Source organism: Pezoporus wallicus, unplaced genomic scaffold, assembly GCF_028554395.1.
Source record: "Pezoporus wallicus isolate ANWC-B61680 ecotype Strahan unplaced genomic scaffold, APGP_CSIRO_Pwel_v1 contig_3952, whole genome shotgun sequence".
Taxonomy (NCBI): Eukaryota; Metazoa; Chordata; class Aves; order Psittaciformes; family Psittacidae; genus Pezoporus; species Pezoporus wallicus.
In genome coordinates, this window is record NW_026635034.1 from 14,068,685 (window position 1) to 14,096,548 (window position 27,864).

The window sequence follows — 27,864 nt, forward strand, 5'->3', positions numbered from 1 at the left end:
TGAGGAATTCAGCTCAGGAGTATTCACTGATCCTGTCTCCCTGGAAAACAAGAGCTCAAGGGATACAGAAAACTTGTGGCCAGTACATTTTTAGAACACTCTTGGGTACTGTCATTAGCCAAGAACAAGAGAGATGTTCCAACACCACAAAATAAGTCAGTGCTATGAATGAAAAGGGTCTTCTGGGACAGAGCAAGGCATCAAAGTTTGGAGATATCTTCCTCCTTGTGTGTGCCTGGTTTGTAGATGACCCCTCTGTTGTCTTTGCCTTCCTTTTTGCAGCTAAAATAAAACAAATATATTCAATACTTGTAATTCCTGTGAAAGAAAAGCACCATTAGTTACTTAAAATGGCCCATCATAAGTGCATGAGATTTTTTTCTTCTGTACTGGTGCAAATGTAACTTGTTGTTACAAATATTTCAGGAGAATGCATTCTGTGAGGCAGAGTCAGTGCTGATCACAAAGGGATCAGGCTATAGGAATGTTTGTAATCTTAGTCTTTTTCCTCAGAGTTTGGCTTTGGTGGCACTCTGCTAAATGATCTCTTGTCAGTACAGATTTCTTCTCCTCAAATGATGTGACCTTTGGGAGAGGTGTTTTTTTTTCCTAAAACTCCATTCCCCTCTTGTTTCACTGACTGTTCTAGGAAGAAATGAAAGGATTCAAAAAGCAAGTAGAAGCAGCAGTGCTAGCAAAGAGAACAAGAAAAATAACAAATGGCAATTGAGAAACAGAAAAACAGGGTAAGTTTGTTACCGACCCAGCATGCTTGTTCTGCTCTGTCTGGAAGGGGAGTCTCATTTCCTAACTTGTGGGAGCAGTCAGTACTTAGACTGGAAAGTCATTTTGTGTTCTCCACAGTGCTCACATAGAGCACTGTTTCCTGACCTTGTATCTTTAAGGGTTTACATAAGCACTGTTCCAGTAATTATTATTTTGTGGAAAAAAGGCCTTATATGGTTGCTTTTCACAAAAAAAACAGTGTTCCTACAATGGCAGAATGGTGACCACTGTGGCATATAAAAATATTTTGATGGCAATCAAATAGAGTTACTCTGGAGTATCTGATACAGGAGAAATAAAAAACAAATCAAAGCTCGTAGGAAGGGATTGTATCTTATAAAACATCAACCTTTACCACTATAAAAAATGTGCAAGGTTTTGAACACACAAGCACTTCTTTGTGTCAGAAACAAAATTTGGTTTGATTCTGTTCCTGTGATGTGACAGCCAGACATCTTACCTTTTCCTCTTCAATAGGCATAAGACTACTGCAAGAATGATGAGCACTCCCAGAACACAGGCTATCACAACAGAAACAACAAAACCTAGGAAAGGAGGGAAAGCATACAAACCTGTTAACTTTATTCACTTGTGAGGTTAGTTTCTGATTTGTCATAACATTTGCATTCTGCATCTGCAACTTCCCTGCAGCCTGCTCATACCACTTTGCAATTATGGAATGGATAACTTTGCATAGATGCGTATTGGAAAGTTCTGAGCCCACAGCTGTATCCACAGTTCACAATGCTGTGAATTTAGATACCCACCAAAGGCACAAAGCCAGCATGCAGGCACAGGCATAGCAGATCAGAAACTCTGTGGATTTCACTGCTCTCATGTAGAAGAGAGCATAAGCAAAACTGAAGAACTAAATCTGAGCCACAGAGAATGTTAAATTTGATGCCTTTTGTTTTTTTTCAAGGCAGAACACTTGAATGTGGACAGCTGGAGAGTGATACGCTTTGCTGTTGAGAGCATTGCTTGAAGGCATCTAAGAAGGTAAGAATGAATTCAGCTATTAGCACAAAGAGCTGAGTGATCTTATGTCTGCCTTGACACTTTAAGGTTTATCATAGGAATGCTGTCTTTGATAATGACCTTCATACGTATTTTTGGCAATACTGATTTTGGCCTTCCCAAAGATCCTGAAGGTGAGCACTCTTTTCTTAACTGCCTTTTCATAATTCCTTCACCCGCTGTTTGTATATTTTATCAAATGCCTGTTTTTTTCTAAGCACCATCAGCTTCAGAGTGAAGCTGAGAGGTTTCATGTATACCATGTAAATATTTCCACTTACTAAATCAGCTGTTGAGGAAACAGAAATGTAATACCTGGAGTTTAACCTTATCCCATTTTACACATTAGATGCTTTATTAATTTTAAGTACAACTGCATAGAAGAAACTTGCAAACCGTACAGGTGAAGAAAAAACTGTGTTTTAAAGAAGGGTAGGTTCTTTAATAGTAAAGGTGGGGTCAAATGGGCAATGAAATAAATCACCAAATAGGTAATTGTAGAAAAAAGCTTTTAGTTTGAAGAGGAAGGATAGGGGGCATTTCTTTTTGATGAGAAGACCTTCTTGTAAAATGTAGTTAGATAGTATTTCAGCATGGTGCTGTAATCAAAACGAGACACCAGTTCCCATTTAACTTGTGGGCAGTGGAAGGTTTGAACATCCTAATAAATTTCAGCTGCACACATGTGAAGCTGATTTTATTGGAATAGACTGCTGACAGGCAAGAGACATTATAAACACATGTAAGTTTTGCTGAGTAATCCTTTAAGATTAGAGACATTTCAAAATGTGGTACTTGTTAATAGTGAGCGTGAATTTAGATTTTAGTCAACATCAAAGTGTGGATGTCCGGACGCTTCGGTTGCGTTTTTGACACACAGCCCAGCTCAGTGTCCCCATCTCGTGGCGGCTGTGCTGGGGTGAAGATGGCAGCTCTCAGTCTTAAAACTAAAAAGGCACGAAAGTTGTGCTGAGAACTTGCGTTAGCAGGGGCCTAGCATGTGCACGACAGGATTTCGTTCACAAATGTCTGGTTGCATGGTCCAAGCCATGATTCTAGGTATGGCCTCTCCTTCCCTTCTGCTCTGTTCCTGCCTGCAGTTGCATCAGCCTGTGCATTTTCAGCAGCAACCAGGTGCACTTTAATTGTGCTTTGACAGGACCCTTAGTTTTCTCATTTTTGTTCTTGTTTTGGTTGTTTCCCCTTGGGGCGAGGGGCTGCACCTGTGACGGAGCCTTTGTGACCCAGGCTGGTGGAATGTGAGATTACAGGGGTGATGAATACGTTTTTTGAAGTGGGTAGAGCATTTTTCTATGGTTCACTGATAGAGTCAATGAGCTTTTGTAATTAAATGTACTTAGATTGAATGAGGTTTCTAGTAAAGTAGCACTGAGCAATGCCTTTTGTAGCCACCAAGGCCAGTTCTTGGGTGAGAACAGCAGGATGGGCAATAACCCAGATAATACAACTCTGGTAAGGCATGCCAGCTTTAAAGATAACATTGAAAATGTCTTTGTAGCTGGTGTAACCTCTGCATGGGAGCCAAATAATGTGGCTTAGCAGAGGGAGAGCCAAATAGTATTCTTGGGTTTGGCACTGGTTGACAGCACCAGTTTTGAGAAAGTCACATCTGGGTCAAATTTTCCACCATAGATGGAAATAATAATGCTGATACTATTTCTGTGAAGTGTTTAGAGATTCCTGGATGAAAAGCACAGTATCTGATTTTCAGTTACTGGGATCATGGATTCTAACTCTCTACCTTTTAAGTATTGAGTGTGATTTATGGAGAGAGAGTAGTCAGGTGCTGAAAGGTCAGCATAAGAAACAGATGGAAAATGGCATTTCTCACTTCTGATTGACCAGAAAATCACTAGCTCATAGGTGTCATTAGCAATCAGCAACAGACCCTTGCCAAGTCCACCAGGTATTGATTCTTGATAAATTGAGAGGGTAAAAAGGTATAAGTTGGGTCTCTGGGACTTCATGGTGAACTGGTCTTAAACATAAGGGAGCTGCTCACCCCAGAACTTCTGTTACTTCCGTAAGTGTTTCTATAGCATCATTGCTATGCTGGATTGTTTGCGCATAGATTTAAGAAGGACCCTACAGAGGAAGCCTTGTAGTCTCAGAAACTCAGCAGCCATATTGCAGATCCCAGTTCTGCTGTTTAAAATCATTGTACATAATCTGACTTGAGCAGAGATTTGAAGGAGGTTACTAAAATTGCTGTTCTGGACCCAACTAATTGTCTAGGTGGCAGCCAGTATTTGAGATGGAGGGGCTTGAGGGAAAAGTTTTAACCCTATTCCTGGCTATATGCCATGGGGGAGAGGGGTATTTCTAGTTGTCCAGTTCACAAAAGCTGAAGGACTGACATACTCTGGTTCTTCCCCTTTTTCACTCTTTACCCAGCTTTTAGTTTATTCAGAATACCTTTTCTGCAACTAATACTTCCAGTTTGTCATGGAACTATTAAAGGTTGTTGATGATTTGGTAGACTTGCAGTTTTCTTATATATTTGGTTAGGATCAGCAACAAGAGAACTACTAGCGTAGTTCTCATTTAAAAATGACATTAAATTGAGGCATTGTTCTATAACCATTATTCTCTGCAAGTGGCAGCCTTGGGACTTGGTAAGAGGCATGAAGACAGAATAGAAAAGTAAAATTATGGCGTTATATAGTATACAATGAGAAATCAAGAAACAGAGCCAGCAAAATCCCAAGTGTGATGTGTATAGTCAGAGAATTAACTTCTGTCCAATGCAGTCATATTACAGTCAAGAAACAAGGTTTTCTCTTGTTACCAGCGTAATACAAACTTCTTGGGCTCCAAACATTAAACAAATTAAAATGAGAAAAGAGGTGGCTGATGAGAGTAACTTCTCTCAGCAGTAATTCAAGAGCAGAAATGATAGCTTTAAATAGGAGACAGATATAACTAAACTAAACTAGTTTAGACTTAAATATTTACCTATCTGCTGTTAGTAATGGGAAAGATGGTAAGATACCTTTGGAGGCAAGAACTAAATGGAGAAATTACAATGAAAGCAGAAAAATGCTTCAGCTGCTTGACTGGAAAGACCTAGTGTGGATGTTTACAAAGCACTGGAGTCTCAACAGGCTTGGGGCCCTTTTTTTGAGGTGTCTGGAATTAATTCATTCCTAGCTTCCAGAATGAGGATTACAGATGAAAACTGCTCTGCTATTTTGAGGGAAAGTTGGTTTTCTAGGCCTGTGTTTACAAACTGTGTACAGACAGGAGGGTCCTTGAGAACCTGAGCACTTTTCAAGATGCTCAGTAAAAACGAAGTCATATAGTGAGGACTTCACTCATAAAGCATAACATCTTCTGCTTCTGAATCTTATGTTAAAGGTGTGGTCTAGTGGAAGGTGTCCCTGCCCATGGCAGGGAACTAGATGAGCTTTAAGGTCCCTTCCAGCCCAAACTATTCTACGATTATGCTGTTTCTCTGCACCTCACAACTGGGAAGTATCCCATGTCTTCTTAAATTCTTAAATCATTGTTCCTGCTCCTTACTGCAAGTTAAAATAGTTGTTTTTCTATTCAGTAGCTTTCTGCTGAGTGTACAGAAGTGAGAAACTGAGGTATTTTGGATCCCTGAATTTGGATCCCTGAAAGGCAATATAACTGTGCATTGCCTTTAGCAGCACTGTAGCCTGCTCTTTATACATCTGGTCCATAATGCTTCTCCTGTGGACCCACCATGTTGTCTGCAGACAGAATGGTTTATAAAACAAAAGTCAGGAGATGCAGCAGTTAATGGGGTGTAGCCTTTGTCACTGGAGCTCTGGAGATAATGGAATATACAGAGATTATACAGAGATTTAATGCAGAGCTGGAGAATGGGAATTCATGGCTTGTGGTTCAAGCCACATAGTCAATCAGCTCTGAACTGTTAACTATTTTTCACTCCAGTAAAAAGACAGAGAAATGAAGATCTAAAACATTACAACTCAGTGAGAGAAGCACACTTAAGTATCAAGGGCAGTAGCATCATCGTACCTACTGATGTGCAGTAGTTCCGGAGAAGGCACTCAAAATAAACTTCATGGTAAAATTATGTTCCTCTTACGGGAATCTTGAAAAAATGTTTCCATGCGAACTGAAATGGCCCCAGCCACAGAATGAAATTGTCTCTGGGTTTTATCTCGAATTTGCTTCAGAGAGAGTTGCTTCAAATAACGGCCCAGTGCTTCTGAAGCCCCACACTGCTCTGCTTGGGAGTTCTGTAGCAGCTAATCAGGCAAAGAGACCAGGCAACTTTTGGTGACAGATCTAAATCATCTCTGATTTCAGAGAAGTGGTTTGTCTGGGATTTGTTTTGGCTGATCTCTAATTTTCACTTTTCTCCTTTATAGCTTTGTATTAGAAAAGATGTATTATGAAAGGGACTGTGTTTTCTGTTCTTTCATCTAAACAGTAAAGAACCTAGCAGGCAAAGTTGAGCTGATGTGCTAACACATTGTATTAATTTGGAAGTTTACTGCTTGGCCAATCATTTTTATAAAGTCTGCTTTTTCTTTTAAAAATCTTTTATTCTGTGTTTCAAATAGCTTAGTGGCTTGCCTAAATCCATGTGCCTTAGAGTATGTGCCAGCTTCACAACTGCTTAAGAGTATTTGTTTGCAAGGCAACACAGAAATTGGAACAATACATTTGGCACAGACAATATGCTCAGATGCCTTACTGTGGAGCACAGCTGAGCTTCTCGCCACAGATGCAGGATTTTTTGCACACACCCCGCCCCCCAGAAAAGCCCCTATGCATTGTCATTGTGTCACACTGCATAATTAAGCCTTTAAATCAGTTTTCCTTGTAAGATGGCAAATCTTTTTTCATTTGTAACACTAGAACATACAATCCAGTGTTACAAATTGTTTTAATTTGTCAAGTTTTAATTCCTCACTGGCCTCTTCTGATTCTGTGTGATTTCCCCAAAACATAGTCTCCCTGAAAGGCGAAGTTGTGATTCCCTTTGAATCTGCATAAAAACAATCCTGAAGTTGCTGAGAACCAGCAAATGTCACTGGTGAGACAAGGTCAGCTCAAGCACTTCCACTGACTGAAACAGCTCAGTGAAGTTCTGTCTCACTGAATGGAGAACTGTTCAGTGTTTGAAGTGACAGCAGATATTTCTGCTAAGTGTGACAAGGCCAAACAGGTCTTCGGTCTTTTATCTCCTCACCTTTGATCAGAAGGGTTGCAGGGCTTGCCTGATACCATTGGGGAAAAAAACCCTTTTTATATACTCTGAATACCTAATTCTTGTGCAGTCAGCCATGCAATATTGCAGTAAGAGAAGAAAAGTAAACCAAGTGAACTGTGGAGAAATGAGATTGCTGTGATTTTGTACTGATATGGTGCAACAGGACTGCCACTTCAGTGTTTCAGGTTTACACAAACTACTGTGCACTGTTTCTTTTCATAGAAGCATTCATACAACTCACCTTCATGGAATGAGATAAACACCAGTCTTTCTTGGAATTCCTGAACTTTCCGGAAGTTATCGACCATTTCCAGGGGTTCTGGGTCATCACTCTCTGTGCAGTACATGGCTGTTTCCAATGCCAGTAACTAAAAAGAGAAACACCCTGTTCAGCTCCCAGAATACAGAAAAAGCAATGCTAGTGTATGATCACTGAGAGTATGTGTTTGAAATCAAAGGGGTAATCAAAGGGAAGAGGATACAATAAGTAATACTTAAGCCATGTGTGGACTGTGAGGCCAAATACAGAATGATGTGTAAACAGTGTAATATCTCCAAACTCATACCTGGTAATCCTGCTTAGTAATTATCTGCCAGGAAAACTGCATGGGGGGAAACATGCAACAATGTTCTCCCTAGCACAGTCTAACTCCTTAGCAGTCCTAGAAGCTACTTTATGAAGGAATTCTCTACTTTGGTAAAGACATGACCTGGTAGAGTGGTGTCCTGGGTTCAGCAGTAGCAGTCATTTTTCTCCTTCTCAGTAGCTGGTGCAGTGCTGTGTTTTTGACTTGCAGCCTGGGAACGGCGCTGATAACACCGATGGTTTTGATTGTTGCTCAGTAATGTTTGCTCTCATCAAGGACTTTGTGAGTCTTATGCTCTGCCAGGGAGGAGGGGAAGCCGGGAGGAAGCAGAGACAAGACACCTGACCCAAACTAGCCAGAGGTATTCCATACCACAGCACGTCATGCCCAGTATATAAACTGGGGGCAGTTACCCAGAAGGACTAGATCACTGCTCGTGTCAGGCTGGTGGTATTGGGTGGCAGGTGGTAAGCGGTTATATTCTCTTCCCTTGTTATTTCCCTTATCATTATTATTATTGGTGGCAGCAGTAGTGGTTTGTGTTATACCTTAGTTACTGGACTACTCTTGTCTTAACCAGTGGGGAGTTACATTCTTTTAATTCTCCTCCCCATCTATCCAAGAATGGGGGTTGAGGAAGAAATGGGAGTGAGTGAGCAGCTGCATGGTTCTGAGTTACTGGCTGGGCTTAAACCACGACAAGTGGACATAGTTAGAATGGACTTTCGTAACAAGGAGCATGCATTAATTTAACCAGAAATTTTAATCATAACATGTTCTTCCTTTGTTTATTATGAGGGGAATCAGAAGATAATGATTGGCAATTTATAGTCTATGGAAGTGGCTACCTAAGAACAAAAGAAGTTAATCGGGAGAGCACAAAAAAGTAAGTTGGAGAAAAGTTAGGAGATTCAAAATTGACAAATGACTTATCACATGCCTTTGAGAAACTTAACATCTAGCCAGTCATGCCTATGTTAGTCAAGATAAAAGCAGCACTGAAATACCTTGTGAATAGGGTTCAGACTTGAAACCTGGATAAAAATCCGTAAGTGATTTACGGAAAGACTAAAAGCGGGGAATAAGGACATGGTGAAAACAAATTAATCTCACTTGACTGTGATTTTTTCAAGCTGATACTATACTATTGTATACTATATGCAGTTGTCTGTCCTTTTATTTATTCTGGTCAACTGAGAAGTGCTAACTGCGAACAGAACAGGATAGTGATTTATGTCAGTTCTGTGCTACTCTTCTTACTTAAAGGATTTTAGCAATGGACATATTTCAGTTTTACAGGAATGTAAGAGAAATCCAGGAAATGGGAATGTGTGTTGACTGTTGTTGGGCAGACACTGCTCAGGAGAACATGTGCTGGGTTTAAACTTGCCTGCTCATGTGAAATTTTAACGGGGTGTCGGAAAACTGTCCAGAGAACGCTAGGATAGCAGGGAGGAGTTGTCAGGGATCCTTCATAGCGATAGTACTCATCCAGTCTGTCAGGAAGCAGTTCTCGGATATTGAAACCAGGGACTTGGACCAGCTGATCTAAAATAGGGGATTCATGTTAAAAGCTGCATTGTTACTACACAGGTAGTGCACCAGTGAAGTGAATTTGCTTTTCAATAAGTAGGATACTTTCAGACATATCAGTAGGAAAAGAAAAATATATTTTAACAGAGATGATCCCAGTTTAAATCAGGATTACAGCTTTTTAGGTTTCCTCTGTACAAATCATGTCTTAGATTCCAAATCAGAATTCTGTAAGATAAAGAGTGGCCATTTTAACCAAATAACACCATGTGCAAGAAATAAGACCCAGTCAGAAACACGTGGTTGTTATGTGTATGTTAGCCCTACACTCTTCACAGAAATCCACTGTGTTTTTAAGTCTTTCACAGTCTGTGGCAGGTTGGCCTGGAATTTTGTTTTTCTGGGCTGCTTCTTCAGGTGGTTCAGTCCCTCTCAGGGTGACCTCTGATACTCTTGGCCATTCTAAATCCATTGCAGGCTATTAGCCACTCACCCTTGTATTTCACATTCCGGAAGTGCCTGAAGATCTTTTCATAGGATGGGTTGAAGGGTCCAATCTGTAATGAACAGACTATTAACAGCTGTGCAAATCACTGCAGGCTGAATATGAGTCTTTGCTTCTGCACACAGCAGGCAGCAGTATTTCACAGCCTCTATCGTAAGGCAGGTGTCTCAACTATCCAGGTACTCATAAACTAGAATGGCCTAAGTACTTTTCTTATGCAAAACATTAACACTACCCTCAGAACCCCAATAATTCTCTTACTCCAGAGAGCTATTAGAGCTTCTTTGTTATAATACTATCTTAGGTGCACTGTAGACCTCTTGTGTGTGCTTGAAAGGCCTTAGTGCCCTCGCCTGTTCAGCATGCAATGCAAATGAGGAGAAACCAGTTCCTCTGAGAACATTGCAGGCATAAGTTCTCAACTGACAGATTTCTTGGATCATCTAGTGGTTTCTAGTCAAAGCCACATTTTTCCACCCACAAACATTTTTTAGTCTGCTGCTCCTCATAGTGAGTAAGATAAAGAATGACACTGTTGGTTTTTGCAGGGCCACTGGCAAGGGCTGTAAGTCAACTACCAAACAAGACCACGCTTTTCAACTGCTACCAGCAGCTTTTCAGTCTAATAATCAATGCCTTTTTTTATTAATCCTTTAGAGCTGGTGCTTAGCAGTTTCTCTGATGACATAGTATACTGGTGTCCTTAGATCAACTGTAATGGACACCAGCTGTCTGAAAGCTTTTCAAAGATCTAATCTCCATTGTTCCCCTATTTGATTTTTAAACGCTATTACTTAGCAATAAGCAGAATCCCAGTATTATTCACTAGCATAATACACAATACTCTGACACTTTTCACAGCTGCAACTTCCAAATGAGCTGAAATTTAACAGAAAATAGGCCAAAGTCTTAGAGCTGCTAGGAGGTGAGCTTGGATAATAGTAAGAATTGGAGAATTAGAGCTTTGTCTGCTAACTAGACACTTTCATGGTTTTGATGAAAAGTATGAAATCTTAGTTCTTAGTTATCTTATTGAGAAGCTTTAATCCTCAAGAAAAAGAATTATATATGTACAAGCTTCTAAAAGTTTTTCTTTAAGATCATTATTCGCTTTAATTGGAGAAAATTAGAAAGCTGTCCTTCCATGATCTGAAAAAGGGCACTGCATGTTCTTGTTTACTGTAATATGTGATTCAAAGAATCTGGGAAGTTTGCAACCTGAAGACTGTGGTCAAATCCTAATTACATATAGTGGCCAAAGCCTGGGTTGTGTCTGCCTGTGTCTCTGCTGTCTTAAAACTGCTTTGTGCTACAATAGGCAACTTTTCAGTAATTGAAATCCACTGTTGTTTGACAAACTCTACTAATCCTTAATTTGTAAGTGAATGCAAAGATGGATTCAACATAGCTGAAGATAATTTACTGAAAAACATGAGGAAATATTCAGAATCCCTCTTTTCTTAAAATTTATTCCTGTTTATGTATGTGCTGCTGGAATCTGGCCCTTTTCTGAAAGCGAAAAGGAAGAGGCTTGATTTAGCTACAGCACTGTTAAATAATCTAGGAAATTTGTACATAAGAGGTCTCTGATGGTTTAATGATTGAAAGTATATTCTAAGCCAAATAAAAAAAGGTCCTGATCCTACCTCAAAAAGAATAGCCAAAACCGCCAGTCCGTCTGCTTTGTCCATTGCTGCTGTTACATCTGGATATTTCTCAGAGTTATAATGTACAATATGCAGCTACAAGGAAGGAGATGGTATGTTATGGTGACATCTGGGGCATGCTCACATTTCTGTTTCACAGCTAAAAAGGACCAGTGCAGCCATCTCAGGCTAAGACAATACAATGGGATCCTTCACTGCTTTCTTGGTGTCGCGGTAAGATCTTTTTAGAGAAAGGCAGAAGGTCCTGGAACTCCCACTCCCAGCCCTGCTGCAGCTGAGTTACACCCTCCCTCCTCTACATACTGGGCAGGGGGAGGAAGAGGATCAGTCACTTCAGTTTCAAGGCGTCTTGACTGCAGTACTAGGGAATTTTTCTGAACAAGTAACATCTTGGCACTCTTGGGGTTCTGCAGTGTTTAGAATGCAAAACCTGGGATTAAATGTAACTAGAGAAGAAATGGATTATTCAAAATAAGCAAATTATTCACTTGGAGTATTGTGTTCAGTTCTGGTGTCCTCAACATAAAAAGGACATGGGACTGTTGGAACAAGTCCAGAGGAGGCCACGAGGATGATGGGGGACTGGAGCACCTCCCATATGAAGACAGGCTGAGGAAGTGGGGGCTGTTCAGCCTGGAGAAGAGAAGGCTGCGTGGAGACCTCATAGCAGCCTTCCAGTATCTGAAGGGGGCCTACAGGGATGCTGGAGAGGGACTCTTCATTAGGGACTGTAGTGATAGGACAAGGGGTAACGGGTTAAAACTTAAACAGGGGAAGTTTAGATTGGATATAAGGAACAAGTTCTTTCGTGTTAGGGTGATGAGGCACTGGAATTGGTTGCCAAGGGAAGTTGCGAATGCTCCATCCCTGGCGGTGTTCATGGCCAGGTTGGACAGAGCCTTGGGTGGCCTGGTTTAGTGTGAGGTGTCCCTGCCCATGGCAGGGGGGTTGGAAGTAGATGATCTTAAGGTCCTTTCCAACCCTAACTATTCTGTGATTCTATGAAATTATTCTGATTTCTCTTTTAATAATTTTGGGGTAAATAGCTGATGGGTATGGCTTTTCAAAATCTCTTCACAAATCCATAATTTAGGATTGAAAAGATAACAAATAGTTCTTCACTGAATAGAAGGCAAGTAAAAGCAGAAGCAATGTCATGCAGCTAAAAGATACACATGGTTTATAGAGAAGAACCAAGGTGCTGAGTATCTAGCAATTTGCTTGAAATTACTCAAGTGACCCAGTGCTGGTCCTGAGTTCAGAACCTGAATTCTAACTCCCTGACTTTTGGCATATTCAGGAAAGTATGTCAGGGTCCATACTTTTTTGCAATGCAAAATGTGTTTTCTTTGTATATACCCAGGTCATAAATACTTGGATTAGAACCTTGCAGCCTTTTACAGTCATATGCCCAAGATATAGTTCCCACTTTGGGACAGTGGGACCTGCCCAGCTGCCTTTGTTTCTGTCCCTGTTCTGAGCCTGGCTTACCTCTGCTGCAAAGTGCTTCCCACTGACTGTGTGCTCTGAGCCTTCTGACTTGTTTCTGTTTCCCCAGTGGAGGTGAAGTTGAGATGCTGTATATTCAAACGGGAGGTTTCTGATGTACATAGTAGGCAACAGGTACATTTTCACTGTAAGCAGACCAAAACCAAATGGAAACAAATGATACCACAGCTTTCAAGCACAGGGCAAATGTATGTTTGTCTAAGTATATTACATATGGAACATGAACAAAGCAGATTCTTAACTCGTATCCATCTCAGTCTGTGGTAGGAGATAAACACTTCAAGTTGTCTTTAACCCTTTCTAGGTAATTCAGAAGAATTTATAACCTTTTTCTGTTTTCTTATAACTAGGAATCGAATGTGGTATCACCACAGTACTAAGCATCTTACTGATTTATTCTCCAGCCATAAGAGAATATAGCAGCAGATGTGGCAATGATCACTTAGAGGCTAATTTTTCATTACTCGGGGCAATTCAGGTTTGTATCTGATTGAGGTTACTAGCATGGGTCACATGTCCCCTGCTTTCTAGGAGGGCACTGACCTTAGAAGCGAATTCCCCTTTTTACTGAGGGGGGCGATGTATTTTAGTTTTGGCTTACATTAGGAAACTGTTGAACTTCTTAGGGGCAAGATCTAACAGTGTTAGTGATTTATGAGAGGGCTCTATGAGGAATATGCTTATACCTGTGTGACTGTGAGGGACAGCCTCTCAGTGTTCTTTTGTCTCCACTTGTTACCTGGCACAGCCGAAGTCCACAATGAGAATGTTTCCTTCTCTGCCTATTCCCTGTCACATCAGCCTAATGCATTCAGCTGTGACAGTCCAATCTTTTACTCAGGACTGAGAAAAGCTCTTAGGAAAAGATGGTTCACAAGGAAAGGGTGTTCCAGCCATTCCTAGTCTAGAGCAACCTAGTTTTGATGGAGAAATTGATCAAGAGGAAATCCAGTAAGTGTGCCCTAAGAGGTTGGCCCATACTGAAGAATGGGTTTATGGTGGTGTACAGAGCAGGTTTACCCCACTGAAGGAGTGAGAAAAAAAGCAATGTTTGTGTGCTGTATCTTTTAACCAAGTGTGCCAGAGAAGAGCAGAGGCAGAGGCCATTTTATAACACACGTTCTTTTGGTGCTTATGCAGTAGAGGAGGATACAAAGAAGGAGGGTCTTATAACTGTTCTTATTTCTATGTCTTCAAATGTTTCAGGAAAGAAGAAAAAAATGTTCTGTAGATGTAGGTATGCTGATGTAAAGCCTTCATCATTACAGCTTAATTTCATCTGATAATCAAAGTAGTTCACCCATGAAATAAAAAAAATCACAAGCTTCAGCAACAATTTTTCCCTCTTTCTTTCACAATCACATGCTGTCATTGAGCTTCCTTACCTGAATGACCATTATTGATCAATGTAAACTGGTCAGTGGAGGACACATTATAGCCTATGAATTCTAAAGGTAAGAGATTAGAATCATACTGGAGAATATCTTTGTGAAAATCTATCGGTGACTGGAATATTCCTCCACAAAATGGGTATTTCTTTGGCCAGGCCTTCTCTCCATCAGGACCTGTATAAATTAACAAAAAGACACATTTGTCAAGCCTTAACCATGCAATTAATATAAAAACTCCCCCATTTCAGCCTTCACCCAAAATTCGGAAAAGCAGCCTTTTCTGAATTGTTTAGGCACAAGCCTGACAAGTAGAGTTTGGATCTGTGACAGTATTTGTATTATTTACTGACATGAATTACTTTTCCCCGTGGAAGTAACAGGCATATGCAGCAATGCCAGCCTTTGAAAGAGCATTGCTGAAAGAAGTGACTTGATGTTGACAGAAGGAAGTTTCCATCTTTTTCATTGCACAGAAAACCAGACCAGAATGGACTTTTCCTTATCATACAAGCTGTCTGGCTCCATCTAGCAACACTGAATAACATGCAGTGAAAAGCTAACATGCAAAAATGAAAGGTGTTACAATAATTTGACCTGCAATAACTTGCTCGAGCTCTGGTGAAATCTTTCATCACAGTCCTTTGCCCTAGGTAGGATCTACAAAGAATAGATAATATCAAGAGGTTTTTAATTGTGCCTTATATTTACTTACACATTAATTGCTAGCGGCTGTTCATCAGTTCTAAGTTGAGACCATTTGGATTTAAATACAAAAAGAGATACTTGCAACTCATGATTCTTTCTAAAGCAGGAAGGTCTTTTGGGATCACCCAGCCTGATCTGTATAACACAGGCCATTGGACCCCCCTGGGTTAGTTTCTGCTTCACTGAGGTCATATTCTTCTGAGGGGAAAAGACATCTACTCTTCTTTAAGCATTGCAGGTAAAAGATATTTCATTAGTGCCCAGTGGATAATTACTTGCTTTTCACTGTGAGTTGTCTAGGTTTGACTTCATTTAGATAGTGATTGCTTTTAATCCTTTGCTTAGAAATTGAAGAGCCTCCTGTTAACATACTTTTGTTTCTCATTGAAGTACTTATAGAGGACATAGTTTCTCACTTCTCTTCAACTAAACAGATTGAGTTCCTTGAGTCTGGTTAGAAGGCTTCTTTTCCAAACCTATAATATTTCTTGTGGCTTCCTTGAAGTATGACATCTTGCATGAATCATGGCTGCTAGAATCTGTGTTAGATTGGGCCATCAGTAGCAAAGCAAGTTGAGATCTTTTCTGAAGGAAAATTACCAGTCAGGAGAATGTTGTTAGAGCTTCATTTTTTACATGAAAGACAGTTTCCAAGGATATAGATAGTGGAGGTGAATCTGACTTAGGGCATGTCACAGAATTGGCAAGTTAAGTTCAATGGCAGACTTACTTCCTTGTTAAAGCTGTTTAAAATTATTCAAGACATAGGTGAGTACTCAGACTCAGTTGGTGCTTTTCAGTGTAAACAGGCCTTGACACTTGGACTCCATTTTGCTGCCAATCACATTCATTTCTCTCCTCTTAGATCTTCATGGTGCTATCTTAAAGTTACGGAAATTCTTTTTAAAAGCTAATAAATGTTATGCTGCTGTTGTAGAAGATGGTGTTCTATCCTTTCCATATGTTTTGGCAAATAACAGATCCATTTAGAGGAGCATAAATTCTGTACTATGGGATATACATGCTTGAGAATATTTCCCAGGAAAATACGTATCAGGTTATACGAGAAAATGATGGTTTCTTGAGGTTGAAATGTGATGTATAAGACAATGACACCGAAATATAACATTTTCCAAGAAGCCAAGGCCACAGCAGGATCAGAAAAATTGATGAGAAGCCTTTGTTATAGAAAGACTTCAGAAATTTTAAAGTGCTTGAGGTTTCTGTGCACTGCTAAGATAGTGAGTTTGCAAGAAGATGTGTATTACATATCGTAGGTCTGGAGACTTGATAATTAAATAGGTAATTTTTAACTGATGCGTAAAATAGAAGTCTAGTCCCAGCCAGTGGAAACCCTGTCATGAAGTACCCCTCACTTTTGCTGAATTGAATGCCCTTAGGGGTTGGCAGCAGAGTGTGGGAACTTCCACACCGACATCAGCAGTCCAGAGGGGAAAATTCTGTCTTTTCTATGAAATGCTATAGTTACTGAAGTCTTTAGGTACCTTGATCCTTCCTATCAGTTACCCTTTCCTTGGCATAAATCTTCTGCTCCATTCACAGGCCTCTAGGCTACAGCAGTTTTTGCTTGTTTCTCACTCCTGCTCCATTGAAAAAAAAAACAAACAAACCCCAACAACCAATCCAAACAGAAAAAAAAACCTTTTTTGGTACAAACCAGTTTTTCTAGAAATTCTGCCTTTTGTCATGTAGTATTCCTAATTTCAGTGCCACAAAATTCCTGTCTCAAAGAGCTGAGCTCACTGCAGCTTGGATTTGCATATGTGAAATTGAGATTTCCATGGTAGATAAACCACACAGCTGGAAGGCATTTCTCAGCTGGCTCTGTTGAAAATGAATGATTGATTGTGAACCAGATTTTCCTTTTTCTGTGCCAGCACATTCAGATAAATCCAGTGGAAATCACATTGTGTTTACAAAGACTGTCTGATCACTGTGAATAAAGAATAGCATGTGAGTGTATTAAGACTGGCCTGTACTACAAGTCTCAAAAGGTATTAACATAAGAAGTACTGCAAAAATATCTTAGTAGTTAATTTCCTCCTTTTGTGATCACAGTTGTGACAAAGGGAAAGACCCAGGCAGCTCAGGTGATGTCTGCTGCTGAGGATCCCATGCCCCTGCCATGCTGTAAATAGCCCTGACCCTGGCTGTGCCCTCATGGCTGTTCTGTAAGAGATGTCTGTCAATAAATCAGTGGTAGTTTTTGGATAGTCTTGCTGCCCAGCTGCAGTAAACTGAGCAAAATACTCTCAGCGCCATGGCTGCGTGTACCCATTGTGTCACCTCCCTTCATAGCTTTTAGCTTCCCATGCCTAAGCCTGAAGCCAGCCCCACAGCCCTAGAGCTGCTGGGTGATGCAGGACAGATGTTCCTCTAAGAACAACAGTGGTGTCCGCTCCCTGGATGTGTACATTGGCTGATTTAAGAAGGAAGCAGGCCTATGAGACACCAGTGTTACCAGCAGACTTTGCTTAAGCAGAAGAATATTCATGTTGCTCATGCTTCTCACTTGAGTATCCGAGTTCTTTAAACTAATGTAGTAAAATGCATTGGGTCAGTAACACAGGGAACGAATGTCAGTGGTATTTTTGCAGCCAGGCAGAGCGCTCTGCCCTGTTCTCAGCCAGCTGGAAGCTGTATAGCTGCTGTTAGCCCAGGGCTGAGTTAGCAGAGAAGGCTGGGGGTCCATGTTCCCTGCCACAGTAACATGGCTGCATGTTCTTCATTTTGCTCAGAGCACAGGCAGAGCTCAGTTATATCATTCTGTGTACTCATAGCCACTGCGTGTATATCCTCCATGTGCTTGTCCAGAGGGAAGCTTGTGAAGTAGAAGGCTTGCCAAGGGCTGTAGCTGTGTCTGCTACTCCATTCAAGTGCTGCATGGGAAATTTTGGGCATGTTCTGGTATGTTCGCTAAAGCTGGCATTTCCTAAGGGGAAGTGGAGGGGTCTTAGCACAGGTTCTCAGCACCTCACTGAATTGGAGCATTTGGCAACAGTAAAACTAAAGAGTTTGCATGTTCAATTAGCCTGACATCTGGTACCAACAATTCTTGTGTTTGTGCTGTAGCACGAAGTTCTTCCCTCGTGTGCATGTTAGTAATTCCTTTGGCGCTATTACTTTGAACTTGGCTGTAAAGCTAGTTTTCTCCATTGTAGCTGCTTGTCCACTCTCAATGAGTGATTCTGGCTCTTTGATTTCATTCCAGCCCTCTTACATTACAGAACCAGAAAGCCAGAATCCAAAGAATTGAAGCCCACGTCTCCCATTCTCCCAATTCGCTTCAGGCCTGCACTTCCCAGCCACACAGCAGCATTGCCAAAAGCTGCATGCATGTGCTCTCCTGAGCTGTCGGGTGTCAGGACAATTCTTTTAGTTCTTTAACTAAGATAATATTTTTTCTGATGATACACTTCATACAGTTTGTCCGTTGTACAAAAGGTGAAGCAGCCCCTCAGAGGACACAGAGCAAGCCTGTGCCAGAGCAGGAACTGAGGAAGTTGGGCACTGAGAATAGCATACTCTGAAATAAACACTGGTACCCAAAGTCCTGGAAAGGGAGAAGTAACTAATTTAAAATAAGTGTTACCCTAGGAGGGAGGACAAAACTTCCACTTTGATGGTAGTAAAGCAAGTTTTGCTTTCCTTACTACCCAGCAGGGTTAGGTTCATCTGGTGGCTGCTGGCAGGGTGGAAAACCATGGCTTTTGTTATTCAGACTGTGTCAAGGTTTCTTTTTTCCTAATGAGAACGTGAAGTGTATGCATGCATACTGGCAGTTAGATTAATACCTATAGACAGGCAGCTGACAGTTTTCCTTTTGCTTATGTGAAGCAAGTCAGGTAAACTGGAGCACAGCCAAAGGGAGTAGTTATTAGCAGCAAGTTGAACCTCAGAGGTTCTTTGTGTTGTCTTGGAGCAGCACCAAAGGCTTAAGAACAAGAATTTTTTGCTGAGATTCTCAGTGCTGCCCACTTTTCTGTGGGCATGTGGCATGTAAAACACTACTCTGAATGAGGAATGGCCAGATGATTTGATCACTTGAAAGAAAATCTCTAAATAATTCTTCCTGAGCAGCCGTCAGACCCTTCTGGGTTAGTAGCTGACTGAAAGGACTATTGTACAATATAGCACTGCTTTCCTGAGCATGATTTATTCTACTTGTGAGTGCTGGGGTTTTCAGGGTGCTGAGTCTCCAGTAATGCAATACAGGTGATTTGCTGAACTCTGATGCTACTTAAAAATTAAGACCCATCTGGGTAGGGAGAGGTATGTTCTCTGCAGAACCAGGCTGAAATGTGCTGCCAGTCTGTGACTGCTGGGGATAGAGAGGCCTTTGGGGAGCTGCTGCAGTTGTGGAGCCAATCTTTTCCTGCTGCAGTTCCTGTTGCTTTGTAAGGCAATTCAGAACCCTCTAACTGACTCTCAATCATCCAGATACGAAACCTGATGGCCGAATAACAGATTTCAAGACTATGGGACAGATCCAAACCTGGGTGAAGGTAGTGAACCGAGTATGTTCTCACCAGAATACATTTGGCATGTTGTCATTAAAACACAGAGCAAAGCCATTACTTACTATGTACAAATTAGTTTGTACTTACCAATATAAGACCATTTTGACCCTGTTTAAAGACAAAGAAAATATTACTGTGAATATTTGAAATTGATCTTAGTCTACAGAGAAACAAATTGCCACTTAAACCCATGTACTGAATTTTGCAATACTTTGAACTGTCCCCAAATGTTGAGCAAAAACGCAGACACTTTCAAAGATCATGAACACTTCTCGCCCAAGTTATAATTATCGCTGTGTTCCTGCCCATAGGGGTGACTTTCTTGTGGTTACTTAGACGCTGGAGTGAAACTTTTGTTGGCTTTCTGGTGATGTGGGTTTTGGTGTTTTTTTTTGTGTGTGTGGAATAGCCACAGGCTGGGTATGTAGGCACATCCCTGGTATTTTTCCAGTCAGGAAACTTAAGAAATATAAATGGGGTGTAGCTATAATGAGCCCCCTCATGCCTAGTTGGGGAGTTTGAAAACCATCAGTGGGTTGCCAGTTGCTACAGCCATTTCTGTACAGGGGCTCTGGGACTGGCCAACTGAAACAGAAATAGATGGACTTGAAAGAAAGGGAATATGATCCATGAACCCATACAACTCAGAGAATCCTGGGAGGTGGAGTGACCAGTACCCATCCATGGTTTAAGGAAGTGAACTTGGGACGGTGTCTTTGCTTGTCTTTGGAAATGTCTTGACTTATTAAATGCTCCTTTTATTTTTTTCTGGTCCTGAAACCTACCTAGTCATTCAGCTTGCTGGGTAATTGCAGGTGCTTGTCCTGACAGACCTGCACAGTTTTGGCTGTCAGGATAATGGATATCTTTACTCTCTGCAAATTCTGTTTAATTTCTGCTTAGAAAACAGTCCTGAATTACAGGTCTTGCAAACACTCAGAGTGCCCATGTGTGCATGCAGGTAGGCAGGTATCTATCCTTACATGCACGTGTCTGCTCAGTACGTGATCCTTGGCTGCATTTCTTGTACTCTGGAGTGTGGTCACAGATACAGTTCTTCTCCAGAGAATGTTGTGTGAAATATTTGGGATTAATTCATAGGGATGTGCAAAATATCTGCTCTTAGCTCTTTTGTAGTGATATGTGCTGGGGACACTGAGCTCTCTGATTCCAGTTCATTAGGACCAGTGTGTCTTGTTCTTTTACACTGGAATTCTCAAAATGAGGTCTCTGTAATCATCCTGGCTCACATCCCCATGTTCCTCATGTAGAAGAATTCATGCACTGTCTTATATTTCAGGATGAGAAACCTCCTTCTCCTCTCCCCTTCTCTCTGATTTGTTTTTGGGGTGTTTGTGCCCACTGGTCAGAATGTTCTGTAGGTAAAACTTGCATGGAGAAAGCAACTGACCATCAGCAGGTTTTAGAAATTGCCACATCCTCAGCTGAACCAGGTTTGAAAAAATAGTGGCTTAACTACAGCAGCTACTCTCTGCTCATGATCCTGCTTCCCATTAAAATGTGTGTAAAGTGTCAAAACTATGATTTTTTTTATTCTACAGCAACCTTTAAACAGTCAATTTCAAATATTTTCAATATTTTGGCATTTATGGCAATTGAAATAAAAATGAAAGCTTCAAGTCTTCTGCCAAGTGAAATTTTCCTTAGCTTGAGAGCATTTTGATGCTCTGCAGTTCACTACCATTGAGACTTCACTGATGAGCACAGTAACAGCAACAAGTGTAGGTAGGGCTGAGGCTCATTTAATGCTTATTTCATCCCCCTTAGATCAGGAGATGAATAGATGAGCAGATGTCAGAATCTTCTTGATTTTGCCTGAATAAACATGTAGAGCTGCTATCCTCAGACTCTGAACAAGGTTGCATTACCCTTATTCTTCTTGATAATGAAATGAGGATGAGGCAGAGGCAGACTGTCACACAGGCTCACAGATTTGGAGGAGAGCCAATAGATGTCTGATTCACGTCTAGAAGGGATCACAACTATCAACAGCTCTGTACCTGTGAGCACTCTCCTGCCTCATGTTAGGGTGAGTGCTGGTGAGTAACACAGTTACATGTCTCTGCCTGGCAGAAGAGATTCCTGGAGACAGTGTATTTGTGTTCCACCGGTCAACCTGCAAGGAACCAGTGCACTTCCAATGTCACTGGGGAGCTGGGAAAGTGATGTTAGTTTAGTTGTGATAATCTATGTTAGTTGTTTTTCTGACTTGGGAAGATGTCAGGGACAGGCAAATGCTACAGCTCTTGCCATTTCTTGGTACTGGGGTTCTTAATTCTAAAATAGGGGTTCTCCAGCATTCCCCTCAACATGTATTGTAAGATGTATCTTTTCAACACATCTTTCCCTTCTGAGTCTTGAGTTGTCAGGGAAAGCCCCTGGAAAGCATGGAGCTTTATTTGTTATTCTGGAGAGCTCCAAGGTGTAGGAACCTCTGCCCTTCAGGTGGGAGATTCTGCTGGGGAATGTAGCCATTTTTCAGAGGATATATGCCCACAGTAAGAAGGGGTTCTTGAAAGTCTGAATCGCACCTCTCTTGTAGCTCATGTGAAAACCCTGGTGAAGTCTTGTCTTGGCAGAGCTCTGCATGAAGCTGACAGCTCTGGATTACACTTGAGCCTTCAGGATTTTTGTCACGTAAGTGCACATGCTGAGTAAGTCTTCTCACACAACCTTTTACAATGATTCTCCCTTATAGCCTGTTATCAAACTAGGTGGATTCTAATTAGCTTGAATGGATTTAAAACTATTATAATTGCTTGAATAAATGAACATTAGCTCTTAAAAAGAGAGCGAGGAATGCTAACTTTGTGAAACTGTTCTGTTAGATATAAGAGAATGAGGTCTACTATATGGGGTGCTTCACAGGGATTGCATTCTTTTCCCTCTGAGGGCAGAGGGAAAGGTGTGATACTTCCACTACTCTGAGAAGGGCCAGTCTGCTTCATTCTGTGAGAAACAGAAAGATCACAAAGCAAGGCACACTGAGCATGCAAGAGGTCTGTAACACAAACTACATCAGAGGACAAATTGCTTTTTCCTGTATATATCAGAATACCTGTTATGAGAAATTGAAACAAGGATACCAACTCCAAACAACTGCAGTCTACAACAGTATACAACTTTAAGCATGCTATTGAAATAGTAATAGTTAGTAGATGCCAGTTTTCTGCATACATTAGCTGCCCTAAGTTACAAGCGACAATAAAAAAGAAAGCTGAAAGACTTTACCATTCAACGGAGCTTGCATTGAGACTGGTGTCTTTAGGAAGAAAATAAGCACAGAAGCAACTGTGACTACACTGAAGCTCTTGGCTGACATCTCAAGGAAAGACTTATAATATTCTGACAGTTCACAAGTTCCTCTGCAGTCTGAAGAAACTCCCTTGTAGATATGTGGCAAGTAGCAGAATGCATACATACAGAGGTGCTGCTGAAGAAGAGCTTCTGCTCTTCTCTCCTCTTGTGTCTCCTCTTGCTTTTAGGACTGCCTTTTATAAAGCTCCTGAGACTCAACCCAAAACAAATGATGTAATCAGACCTCTCTGGGTCACAGCACCCTCTGAAAATTGATCATACCCTTCACTACTTCAGCTGTAGTGACCTCCTCACAGGGCAGACTAGCTCTTAGAGAGAGCATTTAAATGTGGAACTGCAAAAATTATTTAGCAGAGACACAAATGCTTAAAAAAGCTGTCTTCTTACAGGCCATACCACAGCAGAGGTTTTCCAGCCTATTTCAGAGTGTCTCCCTCAATTCCCATTTTTGGATCAGTGTCATTTAGCATAATGGGCTCTGTGAGGACTGGAGGGAAGAGACTTGGGGCTGTGTGTGGGATTAGTAATAACTGAGCAACCATGGACACTTCAGACAAAACCCATCCAACTTGTTGAGAAGGGGTATTTTTTTTTAAGCTCTTGGAACTGGGAGAACACGTGAAGCTGAGAGGAGGGAAAACTCATCACGAAACAGCCCAGAGTCTAATGTTGTGTTCAGGACATGCATGGAGAAGGGTAGAGGAGCACAGGGTATAAGTTAATGTCCTCTTCTGAAAGTGATTGAGGAAGAACTTCTAAAACTGAGTACACCATGGGTAGCTGAGGAGCAGAAGGTGGGACTGGAGAGCCTGTTAGGTTTAGATGAGTACTTTATTATTTATAATTGTTACTAACTGCTTACTGCATCTTGGTAACAGCTTTGAAGCATGCATTAATTTTGTTTGGTCAAGCTTTATTTTCAGCATCTTTATTTATCACCTGCTTTATTGTTGCTCCATGTTATCCGACTTGCTTATTTTTTCCTACCATAATTGATGAGGATAATAAAGGGAAGTTGACTGAAGCATGGCTCACTTCTGTACAGATCCCAGGCAGGGACCTGCTGTAGAGGTTGATTCTGGCCTACTGCTGCAACTCATCTGTAGCTCCATCCTCTCAAGTTAGGCTGCAGAGAGCAGCAGCAACTAATACATGTCTTGTAGCTTTTGGGAAGCAGCTGTGGTTGAGCACAGGTCCTCGCTCATACTTCTCCTTAGTATTTTGTAAACCTAGATTGTAATTCTGCTTGTTTCGGTTCAGCCAGATGTAATCTAGCATGAGCTATAGTGAAAATATTTTTAACATGGCTTTTTAATTGCCATTGTCTAAAAAACAAGGATGCTGTCTGCCACGTTTGTACAGAGAGGCATGCTGAGTGTGTGGAAGCATTTGATCTATCAGCACATGGTTGCTGCTGCATGCAGGATCTTCTGTAACCTGCTGAAGTTTTGGGAATAGAATTTTGTAGGTTGCTGTAGAAGAAATTGTTCTGTCAGCAGCCTTCACGTAACTGGCAACCTCTCTGACAAGCTGCTGAATTCCAGACAGTGCTTGTGCTTTCAAGGCTGGCTGGATAGAAAGCTGTTTGCTTGCAAAACGCAAGCCTCAGAAAAAGTCCAGTTCCCTGACACAGTTACCTGCCTGTATTCTGCACACACCACACAAGGGCTTGCCATTTTATTCTATCTTCAAAACATTTTAGGTTGCTAGCAGTTGGGTTTCATCTCAGCATCAGTCCAAGGCAGAGACAAAGCAAGGTTTTCATAGGGTTCATGAGAAGCAGTTGATTTGGATCCCCAGTGTGAAAGGTCAGGTTGAAATTTCGTGGTGTGGGATTTATCAATCATTAACTTGCACTGTCTCCTAACATACAGTTAGTAGTAGTCATAAGGCAGTAGGAACATACAGACTAATGTGATAGTCATCTTGAAAAGGGCATGGGACAAGTTTAATGCAACTCATTATGCTCAAAAATGTCTTTCCTGAATGTGGGTGTTAGCCACGTTAAAATACATGTTTATAATGTTGCATGAAGTAAGTAGAACTAAGAACAGATCATGTGGATAATGGAGAAAAAAACAAAACACAACCGCCCAGCAGGACCACAGGCTTCAGATGGCCTCCATGTTGCCTTGAGATTCCCTGTTGAATGGAAGTGCAATTGGACTGTAGTATAAGATGATTCCATGTGCTGTTTCTTCCTAGTTGTGATTTCACATTTTAAAGCTGAGGCAAAGGAATGCAAGGGATGTATAATAGATTGCCTAATGTCCCAATGTTGGGGAAAAATAGAGTTCCCAGAGTTTGAGGCCCTGACCCAGTTATCAGGCAGCACTCCCCACCTGATTCAATTAAGGATCAGGAATCCTTTATAAAAGCAAGAGCAAGTGCAGGGTGCTGTCTGGCCTGATTATAGATTTGCGTGCTGTTTGTTTCTGTTCCTGTTTTTTTCTACCTTGTTTTCTCCAGAGCAGATGACTGCAAAGCTTTCACTTTTGCTGGTCTCAGTTGAGACAGTGGTGGAGCTTGGCTGATTTATGCTACAAGAGTTCCCTGTAGCAAAGGTACCGAAATATTATCCCCATCCAACTGCAATGCAGCTAACCTGGAGTTTGCAGTACAGGCTGATTTTCTCCAGATTACACTGAAACTTAGGCTTCTGAGGCACCTCAACATGACAGACACAAAGTAGTAAACACTACCTCAGCCTCACAGTGTACAAACAGAACTGCTTTAAAAAAAGATCATTCCCTCTATTAAGGTACACTTCAAAGGGCAGAAGGTGCACTGCTACCAGCACAGTTATTTTCAGTCAAGTTACTCTGTACCAGTTTTTCCTCCCACTCTCAGTGTAGAATTGGGAACAGAAAAATAGGTGGGACATTGCTTCCCGGGGCATAGTGCTGTAGAAATTAGACAATGATAGGGTAAATGGTCATTAGGTAAGGAAAATTAGAGAATGACACACTTTCATGGAGACATTTATGATTAGACCTGGGCAGTGCTATAACCAAGTCCATAACCAAGACAACCCTCTATGACACCTGTTTCAAGAGCTCTGTGTTTCTTTTCAGGGCATATGAAGTGATCTCGCTGCAGACCACCTTTTTGAGTAACTTAGGTCAGCAAAATACTGATTTAGTTTGAAAATTTACTCGTTGTTTTCCATGGTACACCTGAACATGTGCTTTCGTTCAGGAGATACACAAGCTCCCTTGAATGTAGTACACTGGGGGTGCTATGACCACCAGCCAAGATGATCACTGCTGCTTTCTGCAGTGCTCAGGCTTAGCTATGCTAAATAGAGCACATAGCTACTTGAAAAGAGAATTTCAGCTGCTGCTGACCTTGTGGGCCTCGTGGATTTGCTTACCCTGCTGACCTAGGGGATGATAACCCCTATATCAGCATAGTTATTAACACCTGCAATTTTTCCACACTGTATGGAAAAAGCTAAATGAGCTCTGCAGTTGAGATTCCAGCTGCCAGGAATATTTCTGACATGCACATTTTTATATTTACTTACTAAATCAAACTGCCTTTGTCAAACAGACACATTCCACAGCGGTGGGCTCAGGAATTTTGGAAAAAGGAAATGAAGCTGATACTTCCAGCAATTCCAGGTTGCAAGAAATTATAAATACTCCCAAAAATGGTATACCCTTGTAGAAGAAATTTCTGCTGCAGGGCTATAATGAATAGCCCCAGTGAAGTCCAGTTCAAGGGTTCTTGCATGTTCTGAAGTGTATGCTAAATGGGCTGGGAACTGGCCGATTGAGCAGAGCAGCATTCCAGGATTTCCTCTGTGAGGAGGCCAGGCATTACTGTGTGTGGCCACCTGCACAAATTCACATCCATTTCTGCAACCTTTCTTTCTGTTCAAAGTAGTGAAACATGACTGCAAAGCAGCTTGGCCTTGGGTCCCAGCTGCTGGGAAAACTCAACTTGTGTTTAAACAGGAGACTAAACTGTGATGCTTAGAATAGGTTAAGCAGCACCAATGAAGGCAGTAGAGTGAATGCTGTATTTACAGTGGCTGTAACTATAACCAGTTAGAAATATTTCTAATCATGGCATGTGAGTCAGAAATCCAAATATATTGCCTCTTAATTTCAAGGCATGGTGTTCACTTTCTGAGAAAAAGATCATGCACTGGGTTGCATGTGGGAAATATATGTGATGAATAACAATCTGGGTATATACAAAGCTTAACATTAACCTTTTTGATGCTAATAGGTAACATGACTTAACAGAGCTTCTTAGTCACAGGGGTGAAGTAGGGATTATACATTATAAATTATGTTATAAAGCAGGTATGATGCTGCTTTATAATCAACTGTGGGTGTAGGGACTGGCCATGGTTGCAGTGTGCTCTGCAAGGGCATGGTTTATGCTATGTAACTTTTAAGGTATGAGAATAACCTCATAGGTGAGTGGAGCCCACTCAGGGCAGTGCCTGACACTGGTCCTGTGTGTGTCAGTCCCTGGGACAGCAGCATTCTGCAGTGGGGCTGTGGGAATTTTCCAAAAGATTGTGGAAAACCGCTGGCTCTCTGTTTGCAGTAAACAATATTGGGGATTATTTTTTGCTTGAAAAATAGGGAATAATTATAATAGCCTCTCTAGACTTCTGTAGTCAAGGTATTCCTTTTTGAATACACTATTGATTCCTAAACCCATTCAACCTTCTAGGAACTGTGAACTGCAGGGGTAGAGGTATCTGGCAGGAGGAGTATGAGCTCTGCAGACAGGCCATTAAGCCTGAGTCATTACTATTGAAATCTGTGTTTTAATATTCTGCTACACCCTGCAGTGTTGCCTTTTTAGGGTCTGGCAAAGAAAACAGGAAGATGAGAGATTTGCTGAAAGCCTGGATGTAGATGGGGAACACTAAGGTGGAACTGGTCAGCTTAAACCAAATGCAGGTCATCTGTAAAGCACAGGCATCTTGTTTTGGTCTTTGGCTCAGAGCACTGCCTCTTCTGAGATGCTGTACAGTGGTATTGGCTGAGGAATAATGATGGGGTATATAAAGTTGGGAGCGTTTTTCT

General features: G+C 41.3%; 1 protein-coding gene and 1 long non-coding RNA gene across 3 annotated transcripts in view; one reads left to right on the top strand and one right to left on the bottom strand.

Annotated features, from left to right (window-relative positions):
• Positions 1–200: 200 nt before the first annotated feature.
• CA12 (carbonic anhydrase 12) lies at positions 201–22,978 on the bottom strand. Its single transcript, XM_057399749.1, has 10 exons — positions 22,727–22,978; positions 19,562–19,582; positions 14,223–14,402; positions 12,820–12,962; positions 11,308–11,403; positions 9,650–9,713; positions 9,014–9,171; positions 7,278–7,404; positions 1,247–1,331; positions 201–282 (listed from the first exon to the last, which is right to left on the bottom strand). Exons 1-10 carry the CDS (start codon positions 22,914–22,916, stop codon positions 201–203), a joined length of 1,146 nt encoding a protein of 381 aa, XP_057255732.1. The 5' UTR covers positions 22,917–22,978.
• The window catches only part of LOC130594082 (uncharacterized), a 36,527-nt gene continuing 9,800 nt past the window's right edge, over positions 1,138–27,864 (top strand). Inside the window, exon 1 of one of the 2 annotated variants that reach the window (XR_008970973.1) lies at positions 1,138–1,785. This is a non-coding gene — a long non-coding RNA (uncharacterized LOC130594082). The remainder of the gene's footprint in view (positions 1,786–27,864) is intronic. The other variant, XR_008970972.1, reaches the window with a different exon arrangement.